At 51.7% G+C, this 22,178-nt stretch overlaps 1 protein-coding gene across 2 annotated transcripts in view; it reads right to left on the bottom strand.

Moving 5' to 3' along the window:
* Positions 1-21,410, bottom strand: part of GRIK5 (glutamate ionotropic receptor kainate type subunit 5) — a 36,599-nt gene extending 15,189 nt beyond the window's left edge. Inside the window, exons 1-11 of one of the 2 annotated variants that reach the window (XM_038767060.1) lie at positions 21,225-21,410; positions 16,253-16,383; positions 13,848-14,012; positions 10,516-10,613; positions 10,208-10,373; positions 9,190-9,368; positions 6,082-6,135; positions 4,516-4,677; positions 4,128-4,280; positions 3,590-3,694; positions 3,187-3,294 (exon numbers count right to left, since the gene is read on the bottom strand). In XM_038767060.1, coding sequence (XP_038622988.1) covers positions 3,187-3,294; positions 3,590-3,694; positions 4,128-4,280; positions 4,516-4,677; positions 6,082-6,135; positions 9,190-9,368; positions 10,208-10,373; positions 10,516-10,613; positions 13,848-14,012; positions 16,253-16,331 — 1,269 coding nt within the window. In that variant the 5' untranslated portion in view covers positions 16,332-16,383; positions 21,225-21,410. Of the gene's footprint in view, positions 1-3,186; positions 3,295-3,589; positions 3,695-4,127; positions 4,281-4,515; positions 4,678-6,081; positions 6,136-9,189; positions 9,369-10,207; positions 10,374-10,515; positions 10,614-13,847; positions 14,013-16,252; positions 16,384-16,728; positions 16,779-21,224 lie in introns of those variants that run through there. The other variant, XM_038767061.1, reaches the window with a different exon arrangement.
* Positions 21,411-22,178: the final 768 nt, after the last annotated feature.

The following is a 22,178-nucleotide window of genomic DNA, read 5'->3' as shown; positions in this document are numbered from 1 at the left end:
CTGTAAAATGGGGATTAAAAGTGGAAGCCCTATGTGGGACAGAGAAAATGTCCAACCTGACTATCTCTTATCGGGATAGTCAAGCAGCGTGGCTCAGTGGAAAGAGCACGGGTTTCGGAGTCAGAGGTCAATAAATACGATTGAATGAATGAATAGTAATAATAATAATAATGATGATGGCGTTTACTAAGTGCTTACTATGTGAAAAGCACTGTTCTAAGCACTGGGGAAGTTACAAGGTGATCAGGTTGCCCCACGGGGGGCTCACAGTCTTCATCCCCATTTTACAGATGAGGTAACTGAGGCCCAGAGAAGTTAAGTGACTTGCCCAAAGTCACACAGCTGACAACTGGCGGAGCCAGGATTTGAGCCCATGACCACGACCTCTGACTCCAAAGCTCGTGCTCTTTCCACTTAGCCACGCAGCGCCGACTGTGTGCAGAGTACTGTACTAAGCGCTGAAGTGAATATGACGGAAGAAAATACGATCCCTGCCATCAAGGAGCTACAGTCTAGTAGGGGAGACAGACGTAAAATAGTTTACAAAGAGAAGGGATGAACACCCAATTTTGCAGCTCAGCTTCAGCCCCAAAAATCAATCAATCGATCGGTCATATTTATTGAGCCCTTACTGTGTGCGGATCACTGTACTAAGAACATGGGGGAGTACAGTGTAATAAAGCTGGTAGACACGTTCCCTTTCCGGTGCTCTGTACACAGGAAGCACTTAATAAATCCGATTGATTGAAGGAGCTGACGGCCTAGAGGATTCTGATCTGTGTGTGGGGGGTGAGTCAGATCTGTGTCCTTGTGTGAGTGTGCGCTGATATGAGTGTGAGAGATTCCGTTCTGTGTCCACGTGCGTGGCAAATTCAGTCAGTCAACTCTGACGCCTCCCAACCACTTTGTTGTCTTAGCCATATCTAGTGACCCCAACCCACTGGTTCTCCAGAATCAAAGTCATTTTCAATTCCTCCCCCCTTCTCCTTTTCCTTCTACTCTGTCACTGCCTCCTGCCTCTTGGTTCTTTGAGGCACCAAGAAGCGCCGGTGGTTGCCCATCCACCTCCGCATCAAACAGAAACTCCTTCCCATCGGCTTTAAAGCACTCAATCCCCTTGCCCCCCTCCTACCTCACCTGGATGCTCTCCCATTACAACCCAGCCCGCACACTTCACTCCTCTAATGCCAAACTCACCGTACCTCGATCTCCTCTATGTCGGCCCCAACCTCTCGCCCACGTCCTGCCTCTGGCCTGGAACGCTTCCCTCTTCATATCTGACAGATAATTACTCTCCCCACCCTTAAAGTCTTATTGCATCTCCTCCAAGAATACTTTCCTGACTAAACCCTCATTTCCTTTTCTTCCACGCCCTTCTGCATCACCCTGACTTGCTCCCTTTATTCATCCCCCCTCAGCCCCACAGCACTTATGTCCAGATCCGTCATTTATTTATTTAATAATAATAATGATGGCATTTATTAAGCACTTACTATGTGCAAAGCACTGTTCTAAGCGCTGTGGAGGTTACAAGGTGATCAGGTTGTCCCACGGGGGGCTCACGGTCTTCATCCCCATTTTACAGATGAGGGAACTGAGGCCCAGAGAAGTGAAGTGACTTGCCCGAAGTCACATAGCTGACAATTAGCAGAGCCGGGATTTGAACCCATGACCTCTGACTCTGAAGCCCGTGCTCTTTCCACTGAGCCACGCTGCTTCTCTATTTCTATTAATGTCTCTTCCTTTAGAATGTAAACTCTTTGTGGGCAGGAATGTGTCTGTTATATAGGTATATGGTACTCTCCCAAGCGCTTAGTCCAGTCCTCTGCACACAGTAAGCACTCCATAAATAAGATTGATTGACCAGTTGATTGATCGGTGACTTTCTCTGAGGCTCTCTCATTTCCTCCTGAGCCCCCCTCACCTGGATCAATAGAACCTCTGTCCCTCTCTGGGCTGACAATACTACTAATAATGATAATAATGATGGTATTTGTTAAGCATTCACTACATGTCAAACATTGTCCTAAGCGCTAGGGTAGGTATAAACTAATCCAGTCAGACACAGTCCATGTCCCACCGGGGGCACATAGTCTCAATCCCCATTTTACAGATCAGGTAACTGAGGTACAGAGAAGTGAAGTGACTTGCCCAAGATCACACAGCAGACAGGTGGTGGAGCTGGGATTAGAACCCAGGTCCTTCTGACTCCCGAGCCCGGGCTCAATCCACTTCACCATATTAGTGTCTCAGGGCCGCCTGGATCAGTTTCCTCCAGTGGCCTACTGATCAATCACTCGTCAATCAATTTATCGAGGTCTACGACGTAGACTGCCAGCACCGCTCCCTGCTTCTGAGACGAACTCCCCTCTGGATCAGTCAATCAGCAGTATTTATTGAGCGCTTACTATGTGCAGAGCACCGTACTAAGCACTAGGAATACTACGATACAACAAAGGTAGGTAGACGCGATCCCTGCCCGCAAACAGCAGCGGGGCCTAGTGGAAAGAGCACGGGCCTGGGACTCGGAGGACTTGGGTTCTAATCCCAGCTGCTGCGTGGCCCTGGGCAAGTCACTAAACATCTCTGGGCCTCGGTTTCCTCAACTGTAAAATGGGGATTCAATACCCGCCCTCCCTCCTGCTTAGCTTGTGACCCCTTGTGGGACAAGGACTGTGCCCAGTCTGATCAACTTGTATCTACCCAAGTGCTTAAAACAGTGCTTGACAGAAAGTACAAGCTTATCAGCAGAGAAACAGCGTGGCCTAGAGGGTAGAGTAAGGGCCCTGGAGTCAGAAGGACCTGGGTTCTAATCCCAGCACCGTCACTTCTCTGCTGAGTGATCTTGGGCAAATCACTTCACGTCTCTGTTCCTCAGTTACCTCATCTGTAAAATGGGGATTAAGACTGTGAGCCCCATGTGGGACAGGGACGATATCCAACCCGATTAGCTTGTTTCAACCTCAGTGCTTAGTACAGTGCCTGGCGCATAGTAAGCGCTTAGCAAATGTCATAAAAAATAAGAACAACAATCGCAACAATCTACAGTCTGGAGGCATCAAAGTCCCCGTGCTGCACGCCTTCCCCTCTCATCTCTGCTCCTCTCTTCAGCCCCCGCTGAGATCTCCTGGCCCGGCCACCAGCCGGTCTCCTCCCCTCCACAGCCCCCATCGCCCAGCTCCTCACCAGGATGGTGGTGACCACCAGGGTCTTGTTGGCCAGAGTCTGTGACAGGTTGATGTCCAGCGTGGTAGCGTTCATGGCCAGAGTTCGGTTCGAGTACCACACCCCGATCTGAGAACAGAAACGGGGGCAAACCCAGGCCTCGACCAACCGATCGTATTTACTGAGCTCTTACTGCACGCAGAGAATCTCACTAAGCGCTTGGGAGAGTACAACAGAACAGACACATTCCCCGCCCACACCGAACTTCCAGTCTAGAGGGGAACTTGATCTCTGTCCCGGATCTGATTTTTGTTCTCGCCTCCCACACCGGCCCCCACTCCCTCCGAGACTCAGGCGTCCCGTCTCACGGCCCCTGGATGTGGGCACCCAGGCTCACCCCTCCCCTCCCTGGACGGGGCCTCACCTCTCGGTGCCCCTCCCGACACTTCTCCAAGATCCTTAACGTGTAGTTTGTCCTCTGGCCTTTGCTGTTGAACTCCACTCTCCCCGTCAGCCCATCGTACTCTACCTAGCCGGGGAGGGGAGGGAGGAGAGGGTACGGAGAGGAGACGGACAGGGGACCGCAGAGAGGCAGAGACACACAGGCAGAGAGACAGGGAGACACATGCACCCGCAGAGAACAGACAGAGAAGCAGAGGGGATGGCGGGAAACAGGGGTCCGGAGAAGTGGAAGGCCCAGGGCCCAGAGAGATGCAAGAAGGATGGACAGAGTAAGTCTCCCCACCACCACCGCCACCCATTCATTAAATCGTATTTACTGAGCGCTTACCGTGCAGAGCACTTTACTAAGCGCTTGGGACAGACACGGTCCCTGCCCACAACGAGCTCCACCATCCCCATTGGCTCACCCGTTTCTGGCTGCGGACCCCCACCCTGGTTCCGGCCCCTGTCCTCACCCCCGGGCACCCCGTCCCCCTGTCCCCAGGCGGCCCCTGGCTCACCATGCGCAGGTAGTTCATGAGGCTCGTGCCGTGCTGCCAGATGTTGGAGGAAGTGCAGGCCAGGGGCTTGACGCCGATCTCCTGGCTGCGGTTTAGCTCCCTCACGGCACTCACCACCACATGGACGGCGTCGAACATGAGGGCCGCTGACAGCTGGAGGGAGGGAGGGGAGTAGGTGGTCTGGGCTCGGCCGCCAGCCGGGCCTGGCCCCGTTCGTTCCCCACCCCCGATCCTCTGGCTCTCTCTTTCTCTCTCTCTCCCCTCAGCGTTTCCATCTGGGCCCTTGGCAATCGGCCCCCTTCACCCTCCCCACCCCAGGAGGGTTGCCACTCTTCCTCCCGTGCCCTACCCTCCGTCCCTCTCCCCTCGGCCCTGCTCCGCTTCTCACCGCTGGGCCCGGGTAGGAGCTGGCCTCGCAGTTCTCCCGCCAGGACATGTTGAGGCTGCGGACGAACTCCAGATAGAAGGGGTGAGATGTGTTGAACATGGAGAATCCCAGGATGTTGGATGAGTCCTCCACGATGCCCTCCAAGTGCAGAATGGGGAAGTCCTGGAGGAGGAAGAAGGGTGGGAGAAAGATGGCGGGGTGGGGTGGGAGAGCCGGAAGCGTCGGGAGGAAGAGTTTGGGCGAACTTGGAGCGGGGGGTGGCGATTGAGCTGTAATGGGAGGGGAGGGAATCTAGCCTGAGGGGATTGGATCTAGCCACTCTAATACACTGTCCTCTCACCAGTGCTTAGTTCAGTGCTCTGCACATAGTAAGTGCTCAGTAAATACAACTGATGGATTTAGGGGGCAGAACCATTGTGGGATGTGGGGTGGGGAGGGACAGAGCTATGGGGAAGATGGGGACTAAACCATTGGGGGATGTGGGGTAGGGAGGAATGGAGCTGAGGGCACCTATACATATATAAAATAATAATAATAATAACTGTATTTATTAACCACTTACTATGTGCAAAGCGCTGTTCTAAGTGCTGGGGAGGTTACAAGTTGATCAGGTTGTCCCACGGGGGGCTCACAGTCTCAATCCCCATTTTACATGTTACATATGTTACATTTTACTTATATGTTTGTACAGATTTATTACTGTATTTATTTTACTTGTACATACTTGCTATTCTATTTATTTTGTTAATGATGCACATTCAGCTTTAATTCTATTTGTTCTGATGACTTGACACCTGTCCACATGTTTTGTTTTGTTGTCTGTCTCCCCCTTCTAGACCGTGAGCCCACTGCTGGGTAGGGACCAGCTCTATATGTTGCCAACTTGTACTTCCCAAGCGCTTAGTACAGTGCTCTACACACAGTAAGCGCTCAATAAATATGACTGAATGAGTGAATGAATGAGGGGAAGGTGGGAATTAAACCACTGGGGGACCCAGCACAGGGAGGGACAGAGCTGGGGGGACAATGGGGACTAAACCACTGGGAGACACACAATGGGGAGGGACAGAGGTGTGGGGAAGATGGGACCGGACCATTGCGGGATGCAAGGAGGGGAGGAACACAGCTGTGATGGGAACCGCAAAGGAGTGAGCAGAATGGAGAGTGAAACTGAGAAGCAGCGTGACTTGGTGGATAAGGGAGCCAGAGGACCTTGGTTCTGACCCCAGCCTGCTGTGTGACTTTAGACAAGTCGCTTCACTTCTCTGTGCCTCAGTTTCCTCACAAGCAAAAGGAGGATTCAATACCTGTTTTCCCCTCAGCTTAGATTGTGAGCCCCATATCGGCCTGACGAATTTGTATCTACCCCAGCGCTTAGAACAGTGCTTGACACACGGTAAGCGCTTAACAGATACCACAAAAAAAAAGAGGCGGATTAGGGGAGGTGGGAAGCAAGAGGGAATAAGAGAAACAGAGAAGAAAAAGATGGAAGAGGGAGCAGATGGAGAAAGAAAGCCAGGACTAGATCTGAGGCAATGAAGTTGGAGGAACCAAAGAGGGACTTACCATGGTGGTGAGGATGTATTTATAAAACGCCGAAGTCATCCCCAGTTCTGAAGCCTGAATGTGAGAAGGGACACGGGAGAGACGCACACCAAGACGGAGAGTCACCCACGGCCATCCGCAGATACAATCCGAGAGACACGCAGCCAGAGAGACATGACGCCCCTCACAACAGACACATCCAGAGGCATTCAAGAGGGGAAACTGGGGCACACCGGACAAGTGTCCCCCTGTCTCTCTTTGGCCTCCATTTGCCGTTCTTTCACAGGAGGGGTGGCTTGAGTTGAGGGGGCCACCCTTTCCCTAGGAGGTAAGTGTCTCCTGGCCTGGAGGAACCCAGGATGAGGAGGGACCTGGGAGAGTGATCAGAATTTTTAGTCCAAACCGGGACCGTCACTGCCGGGGGAGTGGGATCGCCCTGAGGATTCTCTGTCCTGTGGCAACCCCGGCCTCAACCCCGGCCCCCTCAGCAGGAAAGGGTTTGTCATTCCTGGGGTTCCCATCACCTCCTCTGGGACGGGTGGAGACTGGAGGGTACCTGAAGATTTTCGGGCTCTGGGTTGCCTCTTGGTGGTCCTGACCCCAATTCCCTTGACAACTGTTTGTTTGATAGTACTTGTTAATTGCTTACTGTGTGTCATATGATGTTCTAAGCAATGGGGAATGTACAAGTCTTCCCAGACTGAGCCCCCTTTTTCCTCTCCTCCTCCCCACCTCCCCCGGCCCTACCTCCTTCCCCTCCCCACAGAACCTGTATATATGCTTGTACAGATTTATTTTACTTGTACATATTTACTATTCTATTTCTTTTGTTAATGATGTGCATTTAACTTTAATTCTATTTATTCTGATGACTTGATACCTGTCCACGTGCTTTGTTTTGTTGTCTGTCTCCCCCTTCTAGACTGTGAGCCCCTTGTTGGGTAGGGACCGTCTCTATATGTCGCCAACTTGTACTTCCCAAGTGCTTAGTACAGTGTTCTGCACACAGTAAGCGCTCAATAAATACATTGAATGAATGAATGAATGAAAGTCAGTTAGGTTGGACACAGTCTCTGTCCCGCATGGGGCTCACAGCAGCGTGGCTCAGTGGAAAGAGCATGGGCTTTGGAGTCAGAGGTCATGGGTTCAAACCCCGACTCCGCCAATTGTCAGCTGTGTGACTTTAACTTAACTTCTCTGGGCCTCAGTTACCTCATCTGGAAAATGGGGATTAAAACTGTGAGCCCCCCGTGGGACAACCTGATCACCTTGTAACCTCCCCAGTGCTTAGAACAGTGCTTTGCACATAGTAAGCGCTTAATAAATGCCATCATTATTATTATCATTATTAAGTGGGAAGTAGAACAGGTGCTTGTTACATACTTTATACACTCTATCTCTCCCCCATCTGTAAATTATTTTAAAGTCTCTCTCTTCAGGCCAGATTAGAGGCTCCTTGAGGGCAGGGGTGGCGTCTACTAAACTCTACTGTACTCTCCCAACGGCTTCCTACAGGACAGGGAAGAAGCAGTGTGGCCTTGTGGAAAAAGCCTGGGACTCAGAGGACCTGGGTTCTAAACTCAGCCCTGCCAGTCGCCTGCCTCCGGAAAGTCACTTCTCTTCTCTGGGGTTCAGTTTCCTCATCTGTAAAATGGGGATCCAGTGAATGTTCTCTCTCCTGTTTAGACTGTGAGCTCCATGTGGGACAGGGACTGTGTCTGATCTGATTAATTTGTATCTACTCCAGCGCTTGGAATGGTGCTTGACAAGGAGTAAGTGCGTAACAAATGTAACAATAATAATAATAATGATAATCTATGTAGTGAGCATTCAATAAATAATATCGAAAAAGGAAAACAGAGGAAAAAACTCTCCCTGAAGCACAAATGAGTGTTTCTGGTGCTTCAACTCCCAGAACCAATTTTCTCTGGACTTGGAACAGGTGGACAGCTTCCAAACTTGGGGATCTTCCAGACACTCGGGGACTTCTGGTTCTTGTGGCAGGGAACATAGCTACCAACTCTGTTGTACTGTACTCTTCCAAGGGTGGAGTACAATGCTCTGTTCACAGTAAGCACTCAATAAGTGTTCAAGAAACAGCATGGCCTAAGTGGAAGGAGCGTGGGCTTGGGAGTCAGAGGACCTGGGTTCTAATCCCAGCTTTGCCACTTGTCTGCTGTGTGACCTTGGGCAAGTCACTTCACTTCTCAGGGCCTCAGTTACCTCACCTGTAAAACGGGGATTAAGTCCTCCTCCCTCCGATTTAGACTGTGAGTCATATCTGGGAACCAATCAATTGATGGTATTTATTGAGTGCTTACTGTGTGCCAAGCACCGTACTAAGAGCTTGACAGCGTACACTAAAACAGAGTCAGTAGATACGGTCTAGAGTGGGAGATGGATATTAATATAAATAAATAAATGAAGGATAGGGACATAGTGCTCTGGGGCTGAGAGAGGGGTGTGGAAAGGGTAAAAATCCAAGTGCAAGGGTGATGCAGAAGGGAGTGGGAGAAGGGGAAATGAGGGCCTAGTCAGGGAAGGCCTCTTGGTGGAGATTGCCTGGATAGAACATGGACTTGGGAGTCAGAAGGACCTAGGTTCTAATCCTGGCTTCACCACTTGCCCGATGTGTGACCTTGAGCAAGTCATTTCACTTCTCTGTGCCTCATCTGTAAAATGGGGATTAAGACTGTGAGCTCTACGTGGGACAGGGACTCTATCCAACCCTATTATCTTGTATCTACCCCAGTGCTTAGTACAGTACCTGGCACATAGTAAGCGCTTAACAAATACCACAACCATCATTGCTATTATTATTATTAGATGTGCCTCGGACTTGTCCAACCTTGTATCTACCTCGGTATCTACAGCAGTGCTTGACCCATTGAAAGCACTTAACAAATGCTATTTTCTTCAAAAGAATCCATTGATTGATTGATGGATTCCAGAGACGTTTCTGGGATCCGGAGACAAATAGCAAATGAGGACTGCTCTGGTGAAAGCAGAATAGAGAGTCGCTGTAGTCACAGGCCACGTTGGCCGGGCCGCGGGGCCGAGAGGGAGGGAGGCCGGGCCGGGCCAGGGGAGGGTGTCGGAGGGTGGGGGTCAGAGGTCGAGGCGGGGTACCTTGCGGAGGATGAGGTGAGAGATGGAGGCGTTGGCGTCAATGATGATAGTGGACACTTTGTCGTCGCGGATCTCCTTCAGCAGCGGCGTTGGGTCCCGGCTCTCGTCCAACATCCGCACGGAAAGCGTCTCCTTGGAGATGAGGAAGCCACGCACCAGCTCCTCCAATCTCAGCAGGCCTGGGGGGGCAGGGGGTGGGGGTCCAGAGTCACCGTCCTGCAAGAGGCAGGCACAGGGGGTGGGGAGCGGTGGGAGGGAAAACACCGAGAGGATGGGGGAGGGAGGCAGGAAACCTGGGCCTCGGAAAAGGTGCCAGGGATTGGAAGGGAGAGCCGGCTGGGTTCCCGGAAGACTGGATAATAATGATAATAAGAACGGTATTTTTTAAGTGCTTACTATGTGCCAGGCACTGTTCTAAGCGCTGGATAGATACAGGCAAATCGGGGTGGATGTGGTCCCTGTCCCACGTGGGGCTCACGGTCTCAAGCCCCATTTTACAGATGAGGGAACAGAAGCCCAGGGAAGTGAAATGACTTGCCCAAGGTCACACAGAAGACAAGTGGCGAAGCCGGGATTAGAACCCATGACATTCTGACTCCCTGGCCCGGGCTTTGGAGTCAGAGGTCATGGGTTCAAATCTCTACTCCGCCAACTGTCAGCAGTGTGACTTTGGGCCAGTCACTTAACTGCTCTGTGCCTCAGTTACCTCATCTGTCAAATGGGGATTAAAACTGGGAGCCCCCCGTGGGACAACCTGATCACCCTGTAACCTCCCCAGCGCTTAGAACAGTGCTTTGCACATAGTAAGTGCTTAACAAATACCATCATTATTATTATTATTACCTGGGAGGCAGGTCCAGTGGGGGACGCCCCACAAGAGGAACGGGGAGCCCAGGGTGCGGGGGAAGTCGGGGGGTGTGGGACAGGCCGTGCAAAAGCCGAGAGAGGAGCGGCAGGGGATGGGGGGTGAGGAGGGGATCCGGACCACCCCTCCACCAGCCCAAACTTCCATGCTTACACTCAGCTTTGGCACAGATGAGGCTGGCCGAGGGGTAGTTGAAGGATTTGAGGATGCGGGAAACAGCCAGGCTGACGTCTTCGTTGCTGGGGTACAAGCTGACCGACGCAAAGCGGAGGTACTGCAGCTTGGGGGTCTCCTCGGGGCCCACCTTCACGTGGGGAATCTGCGAAGGGGCCAAAGACACCTCGGAGACCCCAGCCAGCCTCGCTCGCGAAGACCCCTTCCCCCCCGGGGTCCACCCTCAGCCTTTCGGCCCCTTCCTCTCCCCTGCCCCGGGGGTTCTGGCGGCCCCGGGGCCCCGTTACCTCCTTCTCCCCACAGATGTGGCTGACAGTGGAGGCCGACGCTGGGCTGGACGAGGGGCCGAGGACGGACACGGCTCCCTTGGGCAGAATCTGGCACACTGCCACGGGGAGGGGGAGGAGGAGGAGGAAGAGGAGGTGGCGGAGGAGGGAGAACAGACCAGAAGGTTAGAAAGGGCCATAATAATCATAATCGTGGTATTTTTTTAAGCACTTACTATGTGCCAGAAACTGCACTAACCGCTGGAGTGGTCACAAGCAAATCAAGTTGGACACAATCCCTGTCCCCCATAGGGCTCCCACTCTTAATCCTCATGGAGTCAGAGGTCATGGGTTCAAACCCCGGCTCCGCCAATTGTCAGCTGCGTGACTTTGGGCGAGTCACTTCACTTCTCTGTGCCTCAGTTACTTCATCTGTAAACTGGGGATTAAGACTGTGAGCCCCCCAAAAGGGACGACCTGATCACCTTGTAACCTCCCCAGGGCTTAGAACAGTGCTTTGCACACAGTAAGCGCTTCATAAATGCCATCATTATTATTATGATTATTATTACCGTGCTGCTTCCCGATACACACAGTAATAATAATGATAATTATGGTACTTATTAAGTGCTTATTATGTGCCAAGCACTGTTCTAAGAGCAGGGGTAGATACAAGTTCATCTGGTTGGACACAGTCCCTGCTCCCCAAGGGGCGTCCACTCTTAATCCCCATTTTACGGATGAGGAAACTGAGACCCAGAGAAGTGAAGGGACTCGCCCAAAGTCACACAGAAGATGAGTGGCGGAGGTGGGATTAGAACCCTGGTCCTTCTGATTCCCAGGCCCGGACTCTATCCACTAACCCATGCTGCTTCGCCAGGACGGTGTCTGTTAGTTGTTATTCTGTACTCTTCCGAGACCTTAGTACAGTGCTCTGAACACAGTAAGCACTCAATAGATCCGACTGACTATAATAATAATGGCATTTGTTAAGCGCTGGGGGCGGGGGATACAAGGTGATCAGGTTGTCCCACGTGGGGCTCCCAGTCTTAATCCCCATTTTACAGATGAGGGAACTGAGGCACAGAGAAGTTAAGTGACTCGCCCAGGGTCACACAGCTGACAAGTGCCAACTGAACTCCTCTCTGGGACGAGGGCCTGCCATGTGGGGAGTACGCATGTTGTGGGCAGGGAATGTGTCTATTATATTGTTGTGTTGTCCTCTCTCAAGCGCTTAGTACAGTGCCCTGCACACATTAAGCGCTCAATAAGTACCATCGATTGATCGATTGATTGAGGGAGGCAGTATGTCCTCTAGACTGTAAGCTCCTCATGACCCAGGTACGTGGCTATCCACTCTGATCTAGTTTACTCTCCCAAGAGCTTAGCCCAGGGCTCTACACGCAGTAAGCGCTCAGTAAATACCACTGATTGAGGGAGAAGAAACTGAACCTCAGACAACCAGTGGCATGTTCTGTCATGCCCACCCTCCCTGTCCGCTAACCCTGGTCCTTTTACCCCTCAGGGGACATGGAGGGGGTGAACCAGAGAGGCCAAGAGTGACAGAGTTGGACACCAGCTCAAGAGAGGGGAAAAGAGACCCTCTGCGGAGGAAGAGAGGGAGGGAGGGGGTAAGCTCGTTGCGGGCAGTGTCTGTTGACTGTTATACTGTACTCTCCTGAACGCTCAGCACAGTGCTTTGCACTTGGTAAGTGCTCAATAAATATGACTTTAGACTGTGAGCCCACTCTTGGGTAGGGACTGTCTCTATATGTTGCCAATTTGTACTTCCCAAGCACTTAGTACAGTGCTGTGCACACAGTAAGCGCTCAATAAATACGATTGATGATGATGATGATGACTGAATTAAATTGAATTTAGAGAGAAAGAGAGAGTGAGAGAGGAATAAAGAGAAATTGAGGTCAGTGGAGGGAAGGGGAGAGAGAAAGAGAGAGAAAAATAGAGAAAGAGAAAGAGGGAAGCAGCATGGACTAGTGGAGAGAGCATGGGACCAGGAATCAGGAGACCTGGGTTCTAATCCTGGCCTCACCTCTTGCCTGCTGGGTGACCTTGGGTAAGTTACTTTGCTGTTCCTCAGTTTCCTCATGTGTAAAACGGGGCTTCAATATCTATTCTCCCTTCCCTTCTAGACTGTAAGCTCTTTGTGGGTAGGCATCTTGTCTACTGACTCTTCTGGGTTATACTCTCCCAAGCGCTTAGTACAGTGCTCTGCACCCGGTAAACGCTCAATAAATATCACTGATAGGACCGGGAGCCCCATTTGGGACTGCATCCGGCCAGATTACCTTATAATAAAAATAATTATGGTATTTGTTAAGCGCTAACTATGTGCCAAGCACTGTTTTAAGCACTGGGATAGATACAAGGTCATCAGGTTGTCCCACATGGGGCTCACAGTGTTAATCCCCATTTTACAGATGAGATAACTGAGGCCCAGAGAATAATAATTTTAATAAATTTGGTATTTGTTAAGCACCTACAATGTGCCGAGCACTGTTCTAAGCGCTGGGGGAAATACAAGGTAATCAGGTTGTCCCACATGGGGCTCACCATCTTAATCCCCATTTTCCAGATGACGTAACTGAGGCCCAGAGAAGTTTGGCAGAGTAGGGATTAGAACCCACATCCTGTGACTCCCAAGCCCACTGCTGTTTCCACTAAGCCACACTGTTTCTTGTATCTACCCCAGTGCTTAGTACAGTACTTGGCCCATAGTCAGCCCTTAACAAATCATCCTAATCATCCAATCATCCATAATCATCCTCAAGTGAGGATGGGAAACTGAGGCAGAGATGGGTGGGAGGGAAAGGGGGTACTGAGGGAATCAGGATCCTTGGGTTTGCTCAGTGCTACTTCCCAGTACTAGACTTCTCCATCTCATGTCATCAAATTTATTTATTTATTTATTTTGCTTGTACATATCTATTCTATTTATTTTATTTTGTTAGTATGTTTGGTTTTGTTCTCTGTCTCCTCCTTGTAAGACTGTGAGCCCACTGTTGGGTAGGGACCGTCTCTAGATGTTGCCAACTTGGACTTCCCAAGCGCTTAGTCCAGTGCTCTGCACACAGTAAGCGCTCAATAAATACGACTGATTGATTGATTGATCAATCCCTCAATCGATGGTATTTATTGAACGCTTACCGTGTGCAGAGCACTGTATTAAGCGCTTGGGAGAGGACAATACAACAATAAACCAACGGATGCATTCCCTGCCCACCAGGAGCTGACAGTCTAGACAGTCTAGTCTAGAGGGGACCACCACTTCCCCTGTCTCTTCCCCCCCCCGTGCCCAGACCCCCGGAGCCTCCCGTCTTCCCGATCCCACTCACTGGTGTCTGTGGTCTCGTACTGGCTGTCCCGCTGCAGCTCAAATATGTCCACCTCCACCCGGGCCTTGGCCGGCACCTCGATGATCCCGTTGATCTGCTCTCGGGCCAGGGCCAGGGCCAGCCGTTCCCCACGGCCGCACACCGTCTGATCGTCCAGGATCGCAGCTGGGAGATCGGAAGCGGGAAAATCAGGACACCTCGTCGTCGGAGGGGAGAGAGCCGGTCCCCCGGGGGGCCGGGGGGCGGGCCGGAGGGGACACAGAAGCGGCGTGGCCTAGTAGGAAACATCTTGGCCTAGCGGATAGAGCCCAGGCCTGGGAGTCAGAAGGACCTGAGTTCAAATCCCAGCTCTGCCACTTGTCTGCCGTGTGACCCTGAGCAAGTCATTTCGCTTCTCCGGGCCCCGGTTTCCTCATCTGTAAAATGGGGATTAAGACCGTGAGCCCCATGTGGGACAGGGGCTGTGCCCAACCTGATTAGCTTGTATCTTCCCCCAGTGCTTAGAACAGTGCTTGGCACATAGTATGCGCTTAACAAATGCCATCATTACTAGTGTTATATTGGTATTTGTTAAGCACTTACAAATCAATCAATCAATCAATCGTATTTATTGAGCGCTTACTGCGTGCAGAGCACTGTACTAAGTGCTTGGGGAGTACAAGCTGGCAACATATAGAGACAGTCCCTACCCAACAGTGGGCTCACAGTCTAGAAGGGGGAGACAGAGAACCAAACCAAACATACTAACAAAATAAAATAAATAGAATAGATAGGTACAAGTAAAATAAATAAATAAATAGGGTAATAAATATGTACAAACAATAATAATAATGACTAGACTGTGGGCTCTAGACTGTGAGCCCACTGTTGGGTAGGGACCGTCTCTATATGTTGCCAACTTGTATTTCCCAAGTGCTTAGTACAGTGCTCTGCACACAGTAAGCGCTCAATAAATGCGATTGATTGATTGATTGACTGATGGCATTTGTTAAGTGCTTACTATGTGCCACGCACTGTTCTAAGCACTGGGGTAGATACAAAGTAATCAGGTTGTCCCAAGGGGGCTCAGTCTTCATCCCCATTTGACAGATGAGGCAACTGAGGCCCAGAGAAGTGAAGTGACTTGCCCAAAGTCACACAGCTGACAAGTGGCGGAGCTGGGATTAGAACCCATGACTTCTGACTCCCAAACCCGGGCGCTTTCCACTGAGCCACGCTGCTTCTATTATCCCAGAAGGGGGACTGGGGGACTATTGAGAAGCAGTGTGGCCTAGAGGAAAGAGCTTGGGCCTGGGAATCGGGAAACCTGGGTTCGGATCCCAGCTCCGCCACTCTCCTGCTGTGTGACCTTGGGTGAGTCATTTCACTTCTCTGGGCCTCAGTTTCCTCAACTGTGAAATGGGGATTTGTCATCTGTTCTCCCTCCTACTTAGTCTGTGAACCCCATGTGGGACAGGGACTGGGGACAACCCGATTAACGTGCATCCTCTCTAGATGTCCCATAACAAGTCTTTAAGAAATACCATTAACAAAATAAAAATATCTGTTCTCTCTCCCCCTCTAGACTGTGAGCTTCCTGTGGGACAGGGATTACTACCCATCTGTATCCAGTGCATCTACCCCCGAGCTTAGTACAGTGCTTGATACATAATAAGTGCTTAATTTATTATGTCAGAAGGAACTGGGTTCTAATCCCGCCTCCACGACTAGACTGCTGTGTGCATTTCTGTATATATCTGTAATTTTATTTATTTGTATTGATGTCTGTCTCCCCCTACCCCAGATTGTGAGCCCGTAGGGGGCGGGGAATGTCACTGTTTATTGTTGTATTGTACTTTTCCAAGCACTCAGTAAAGTGCTCTGCACACAATAAGCACATAATAAATATGATTGAATGAATGAATGAATGAATGATCTTGGGCAAGTCACTTAACTTCTCTGGGCCTCAGTTACCTCATCTGTAAAATGAGGATTAAGACTGTCACCCCCATATGGGACAGGGACTGTGCCCAACCCAATCACCTTGTATCTACCTCAGCACTCAGTACAGTGCCTGGAATTTAGTAAGCATTTAACAAGTACCACAGTTATTATTAAATACCATTAAAAAAAAAACTAAAATAAAAATACCTATTCTCTCTCCCCCTCTAGATTGTGAGTTCTCTATGGGACAGGGACTGTGTCCCATCTGTTTCCGGTGTCTCTACCCCAGAGCTTAGCATAGTGCTCGGCACAAAGTAACGTTTAGCCGGTCCCACGGTTCTTATTCAACACCAGGGTTCTGGGAAGGGCGAGAAAACCAAAGGTAATGGAAGAGAGGCTTGAAGTGGGGCCGGGGATCATAGGAGGCCTGTGTACTCGGAGAGTAAGGAAAACTCGGGGGGCGGAGAGGCCGGGGGACTCACCCATGCGCAGGGAGGAGAGCACAGGGCGGCCTGGGCGGGCAAAAGCAACAATCAGCAGCAGCAGCAGCTCAGCTGGCATCTTCCTCCCCTCCTCATGGAGATGCTGCTGCCCGCGGCCCCCCACACGCCACCTGCAAGGAGAACCCCAAATTCCTCGCACTGGGCCCGAGGATACCAGGGGGTGGAGGGGAATCCGGTCTGGGGGATGATCGGAGGCTAGAGGGGGGACTGCAGACCTGGGTGCCGGGGCCTAAGGGAAAGATCGGTGTTGGTCAGGGGAGAGTTGGAGCCAGAGCGAAAGGGGAAGTGGAGGAAAACTGGGGGGCTGGTGGAAGAGTTGGGGACTGGAAGATAGGTGGGAGAAGAATGTGGGGCAGAGGGGCAAAGTAAAGGTGGCATGGGGAAGGTGGGGACACTTGCGGGGGGGGGGGGCGGATGGCCGGCCTCAGGGATACTCCTCGGAGGAGATCCCACACCTGAAGACCCTGCTACAGTCGGGGGGCACGGAGGGACGCTCCAGCCCCCGGGACATCGTCGGAGGAACCCGGGGGCCGGAGGGGGGACAGGTCCCAGGCCTACTGAGATACGACCAACAACACTGCAGCCAGGACCCGCCCCTGTCTCTGGGCAGGCAGCAGTTGCTAAGTAACGTGGAAACGGCTGGAGAGGATGCGAGTGTTGCTAGGCAACCCCATGCCGGCCCTCACCACCCTTCTCCCAGTCCTAGACGTCCCATCTTTCTCCCACAATCCCATCAGCCTGGGGGATAGGATGAGTGGATTTGGGGGACTGGGCGAGGGGCTTTGCAAGGGGAGAGAGAGTGCGGAATGGGAGATGGTGAGATGGAGAGGGGCGGAAGAAGGATGGAATGAAAGGCAGGAGAATGGAGAGAGGGATGGAGAAAGGCAGAAAACCCCGGCGAGAGATGGAGAGAAAAGACAGGAAGATCCAGAGGAAAGGCCACAAGGAAAAGACTGAGCGAGAAAACAAAAGTCTAAGAGGAGGGTGGCATGTGGGGGAGAGAGGAAAATGGAGATAAGGGGAGAGGGATTCAGAGAGGGGAGAAGGTGGGAGAAGAGGGGGAAGGAGTCGGACGGACATGGGACTGAGAAACCTCCCGGGAGTTGGGTACGGAGTGGGGACTTAAGAACTCAGTCACTGCTCCCCGATATAAGGACTGAGGTGCCCCTGGGAGAAGAAGGCTAAGGGTAAGCTCCCTGTGGGCAGGGGATGTGTCTGTTCATTGTTGTATTGTTCTCTCCCAAGTGCTTAGTACAGTGCTCTGCACACAATAAGCGCTCAATAAATACGATTGAATGAATAAATACAATTGAATCAATGAATGTGAGGGAAAACACACACACTTACACACACACATAGGGGAGGCAGTGTAGTCTAGTAGAAAGAGCACAGAACCGCGAGTCAGAGACCCGGATTCTAGTTCCAGCTCTGCCGCATGCCAGGTGCGAGACCTCGGGCCAGTCATTTAACTTCTCTGGGACTCAATTTCCTCATCTGTACAATGGAGATAAAATATGAGTCTCTCCCCCTTAGGCTACGAGCCCTGCTTGGGACAGATTCTGTGTCGGGTAAGATGATCTAGTATCTTCCCCCAGCATCGAACACAGTGCTTGGCGCATGGTAAACACTTAATAAATACCATTTTTTTTGTATTAGTATAAGAACTCTTGGGGAGACGGCAGTGAAACAAATACAAAAAAAAGCAGAGAGAGGTAACAGCCTCTCTCCTACATACACACAGACAAATACCGGGAGAGCGAGGCAGCGATGCGGAGATGCAGAGAAAGATGGAAAGAGATAGATGAGAGACATGGAGAGACACCCGGAGAGGTAGCTATGCACAGAAATATGGAAAGGTAGAGATGCGTAAGGAGTCAGGGTTACAGAGAGGAGCAGAGAGCTCCAAAGACATAGTAAGGAACACCGCTGCCATGAATCTTTTGTGTGACCTTGGGTGAGTCAATTAATCTCCCTATGTCTTGTTTTCTTCATCTGTTAAGTGGGGATAATAACTACTTCCCCTCTCTCTAACTCATGGGGGTGTTGTGAGGACAAAGAGAGGTAATTGACGTAAGCGCAACTTGGAAAAAAAGGCATCATTATTGCTATTAGTGTTATTACCGCCGTTCCTATGATTATTATTTTTATTAGAGATCGTAAGTCCCTTGAGGGCAGGGACCTTGTCTTTGTCCTTCTTCTGAAAATTTTTCCAGGGTCTGGAGAAGTGGACCCTCAGTAAATAATGTCGCTGAACCTCACCGTTGGCACCATGTTGTGGAAGAAAGACACAACACCCACTTTAGACCCAGACGCACAAATTCACAGACGCACAGGCACGCGCATCCTTAGACTGCGAGCCCCACGTATAACAGGGATTGTGCCTATCCCAGCACTTAGCACAGTGCTTGGAACAGAGTAAGTGCTTAACAAAAATCATTATTATTGCTATTATTTTTATTATCGTTACACGGAATGTAAAATCTGGAAGCCAATTGAGAGACATTGAGGGAGACAGTCTCAGAGAGCCACTCGAAGAGACACACAGAGAGCTTCACAAAGAGACAATGACACCGAAAAGCGGAGATACATACAGCTAAACACGTCTGCCCGCATGCACAGAGAAAAAGAGGTGTAGAAAGAGGTAGAGAGAGACAGACACGGACAGACAGAGTCAGTGGGGGAGAGAGAGTCACAGGAGAAGTCCTACAGTCTCAGAGTGTGTACAGGATACTGAGAGACAGAGAGAGATGAAAGAGACAGAGAGAGAGGAGAGAGAGAGAGGAAGCAGTGGGGCTTAGTGGACAGAACACGGGCCTGGGAAGTGGAAGAACCTGGGTTCTAATCCCTGCTCTGCCACTTGTCTGCTGTGTGTCCTTGGGTAAGTCCCTTCATTTCTCTGTGCCTCAGTTACCTCATCTGTAAAATGGGGACCGTGAGCCCCCTGTGGGTCAGGGACTGTGTCCAACCCGATTTGCTTGTAGCCACTCCATTGCTTAGTACAGTGCCTGGCACCTGCTAAGCGCTTAATATACCATAATGATCGTTATTATTCGGAAAGGGAGGAAAGACGGGGCCAAAGAATTTCAGCACGCAGGAGAGACTGACATCAAAAGGAATGGGAAGGAAGAGAAATAGCGATGCAGAGGGAGAATGTGAAAAAGAGATGGAGAGAAGTGAGAGACAGGAAGTGAGACAAGTGAGATGCTGAGGTAGGGGGAAAGATGGGAAGGTGATAGAGAAAAGAATGAGTCAGAGACAGAGGCCAAGGGAAGGGAGACAGAAAGAGCCAGGGAGGGAGGGAGACCGAAAGAGATACAAGGAGTCCAAAGAGGGAGAAAATAGGGAGAGAAATTCAGCGAGATATGGGCAGGGAGACACACGGGCACCCAGAGACAGAGAGGCAGACCAGAGACACTGAGGGTCAGATTCCCTAAAGAGAGATAGAGACAGAGAAAAGACTGGAACCCAAAGAAAGCGAGAGAGAAGCATAGAACTGTACACTTTGACACAAGCACCTGTGAAGCCACGGACACCTGGAGACACACACCTGCTGCAATGGATACACATGCACACACAACACACCACGTTCACCCAGAGATACACATGAGATACACGTACAACATTCACCCAGAGATACAACCTGCAGCATGAGATGCACACACACACACAACACACCACGTTCACCTAGAGATACACACTTGCAGCATGAGATACACATACAACATTCACCTGGAGATACAACCTGCAGCATGAGATACACACACACACACACACACACACACACACACACAACATTCCCCTGGAGATACACACTTGCAGCATGATGTATACACACACACACTCAAAACATTCTCCTGGAGATATACACCTGCAGCATGAGATACACACACACACGCACAAAACATTCACCCAGAAATACACACCTGCAGCATGAGATACACACATACACACAACATTTATCCAGAGATACACACCTGTAGCATGAGATACAAAACACATGTCAAAACAGTCACCAGGATATACATGCCTTGAAGCATGCTACACACACGCAGGCGTATGCGCACGCGCATACACAATCACACACACACACACAGAGGACACAAGGAAAGAAGAAGAGGGAGAAAATTCATCTGAAATTGAAAGAGACACTGGGTAACCCGAAGACCCCTGAGTCACAATGGTCAGAGACACTGAAACACTGAGACACCAAGAAACACAGAGAGAGACGATGAAGCTCAGAGAGGAAACCAGTCACCCAGAGAAACACAATATAAAGAGACCATGCAAGGCAGAGATTCAGAGATCCAGAGACACATGGAAACACAAAGAGCCAGGGACTCTTGGAGAGATAAGGGGAAGAAGGTGAGAGTTGGGGTGATGGGTAGAGGCAGAACCAGAGAAGCGAACCGGGAAAACAGTATCAAGAGAGGCAGAGGAGTCGAGAGAGACAGAGAGGGCCGCCGAGGAGGTGCCAACTAAGAAACAGATAAGGTGGGAAATGAGAAAGCCCTTTGGAAAGAGCGAAAACAAGTTGGGAAAGGTCGGAGGGGTCGGGTGGGTGGGGGACAGAAAGACGGAAGGAAAGATGAGGAGACGGAGGAGCAGGCTGTCGGGAAAGAGGCGAGAAGGGGGTGATGGGGTTGGGGGAAGGGAAGGGATGTGGGAGAGGGCGGAAAGGTGGAAAGACAGTGGGCCTCGGCCAGACTGGACTGTTGGTCAGGCTTGGGGTGAGGGGAGAAGCAGGAAGAGCCAGGGAGCCGGGGCCACCCGAAGGGGGCCCGAGCCTGTCTCCTCCACCTGCCCATCCAGCCTCCTCTGCCCAGGTTGGCCTTGGGGGTGGGAGACCCTGGAGGGCCCAGTCCCCGCCCTCCCCCTTGCTGCCCCCAATTGGAAATCCTCCCAACCTCCACCAACTTCAACCCCCCACCCTTCGAGGCGCAGAGGGACTCACGGATCCAAGTGGGACTGATGGCCGAGGCTCCTGGGTCCCTTGCAGGCCGGTGGGGTGGCTGGGGGTGCCAGGGGATGGGGGAGCTCCCCCTAATCCACTGGGGGCTCCTCTTTGCTGCCCCAGAGAAGTAGGGTGGAGGGAGGGGGCAGGACCAGGTGGAAGAGGGGCAGTGGGGGAGGGGGGAGAGGGAAGAGGAAGGGAGGGAGGAAGGAAGGAAAGGGGAGAAGAAAAGGGGAAGGAGAAAATGGAGGAGAAAAGCCAAAAGAGGAGGGGGGAAAGGAGAAAGCGGGGGCAAGGAAGGAAGCCGGGGGTGGGGGGGTGGGGGAGAGGAAAGGGGGATGGAGAAAATGGAGGGGAAGGAGGAGGGAGAGGAGAGGGGGAAGGAGAAAATGGAGGGGAAGGAGGGAGAGGGGGAAGGAGTCGTCGGAGGAGAGGAGGGAGAGGAAGGTGAAAATGGAGGGGATGGCTGAAGGCAGAGCCGGGGGAGGGGGAAGCTGGGGCCCCTGGGGGCCCCCCCACCCCCTCCCCTCAGCCGGGCCGGCCTGGGGGGGCCGCGGGGGGGGAGAACTGGCTGTAGAAAAGGAACCTGGCCATGGAGTGACGGGGGTGGGGGGGCCGGCTGGGGGAGGGGGGCTTCCCCCCTCCCCCCTCCCCCCTGGGGCCTTGCCCCCCCCTTCCTGGTTGGGGGGGGAGGCGGGGGCTCAGGCCTTCAGCCCCCCACAGGGAGCATTGGGCCTGCAAGTCCTGGGGGTGGGGGGGAGCAAAGGGAGGGAGACAGGGGTAGGGGAAGCTGGGAGGGTGGAGGCAGGTTGGAGGGAATGGAAGAGAGCGGTGGGAGGAAGGATGGGGGGGTTACAGAGGAAAAGCGGCGGGGGAGGAGGAAGGAAAACCAGAGGGAGAGAGAAGGACTAACATAGAGGAGAGGCAGAAGGGGCAAAAAAAAAGACAGGGCAG

This window comes from Tachyglossus aculeatus, chromosome 26 (genome assembly GCF_015852505.1).
Source record: "Tachyglossus aculeatus isolate mTacAcu1 chromosome 26, mTacAcu1.pri, whole genome shotgun sequence".
Taxonomy (NCBI): domain Eukaryota; kingdom Metazoa; phylum Chordata; class Mammalia; order Monotremata; family Tachyglossidae; genus Tachyglossus; species Tachyglossus aculeatus.
The sequence above is the reverse complement of the archived record's forward strand: the minus strand, read 5'-3'. Positions and strand labels throughout refer to the sequence as shown.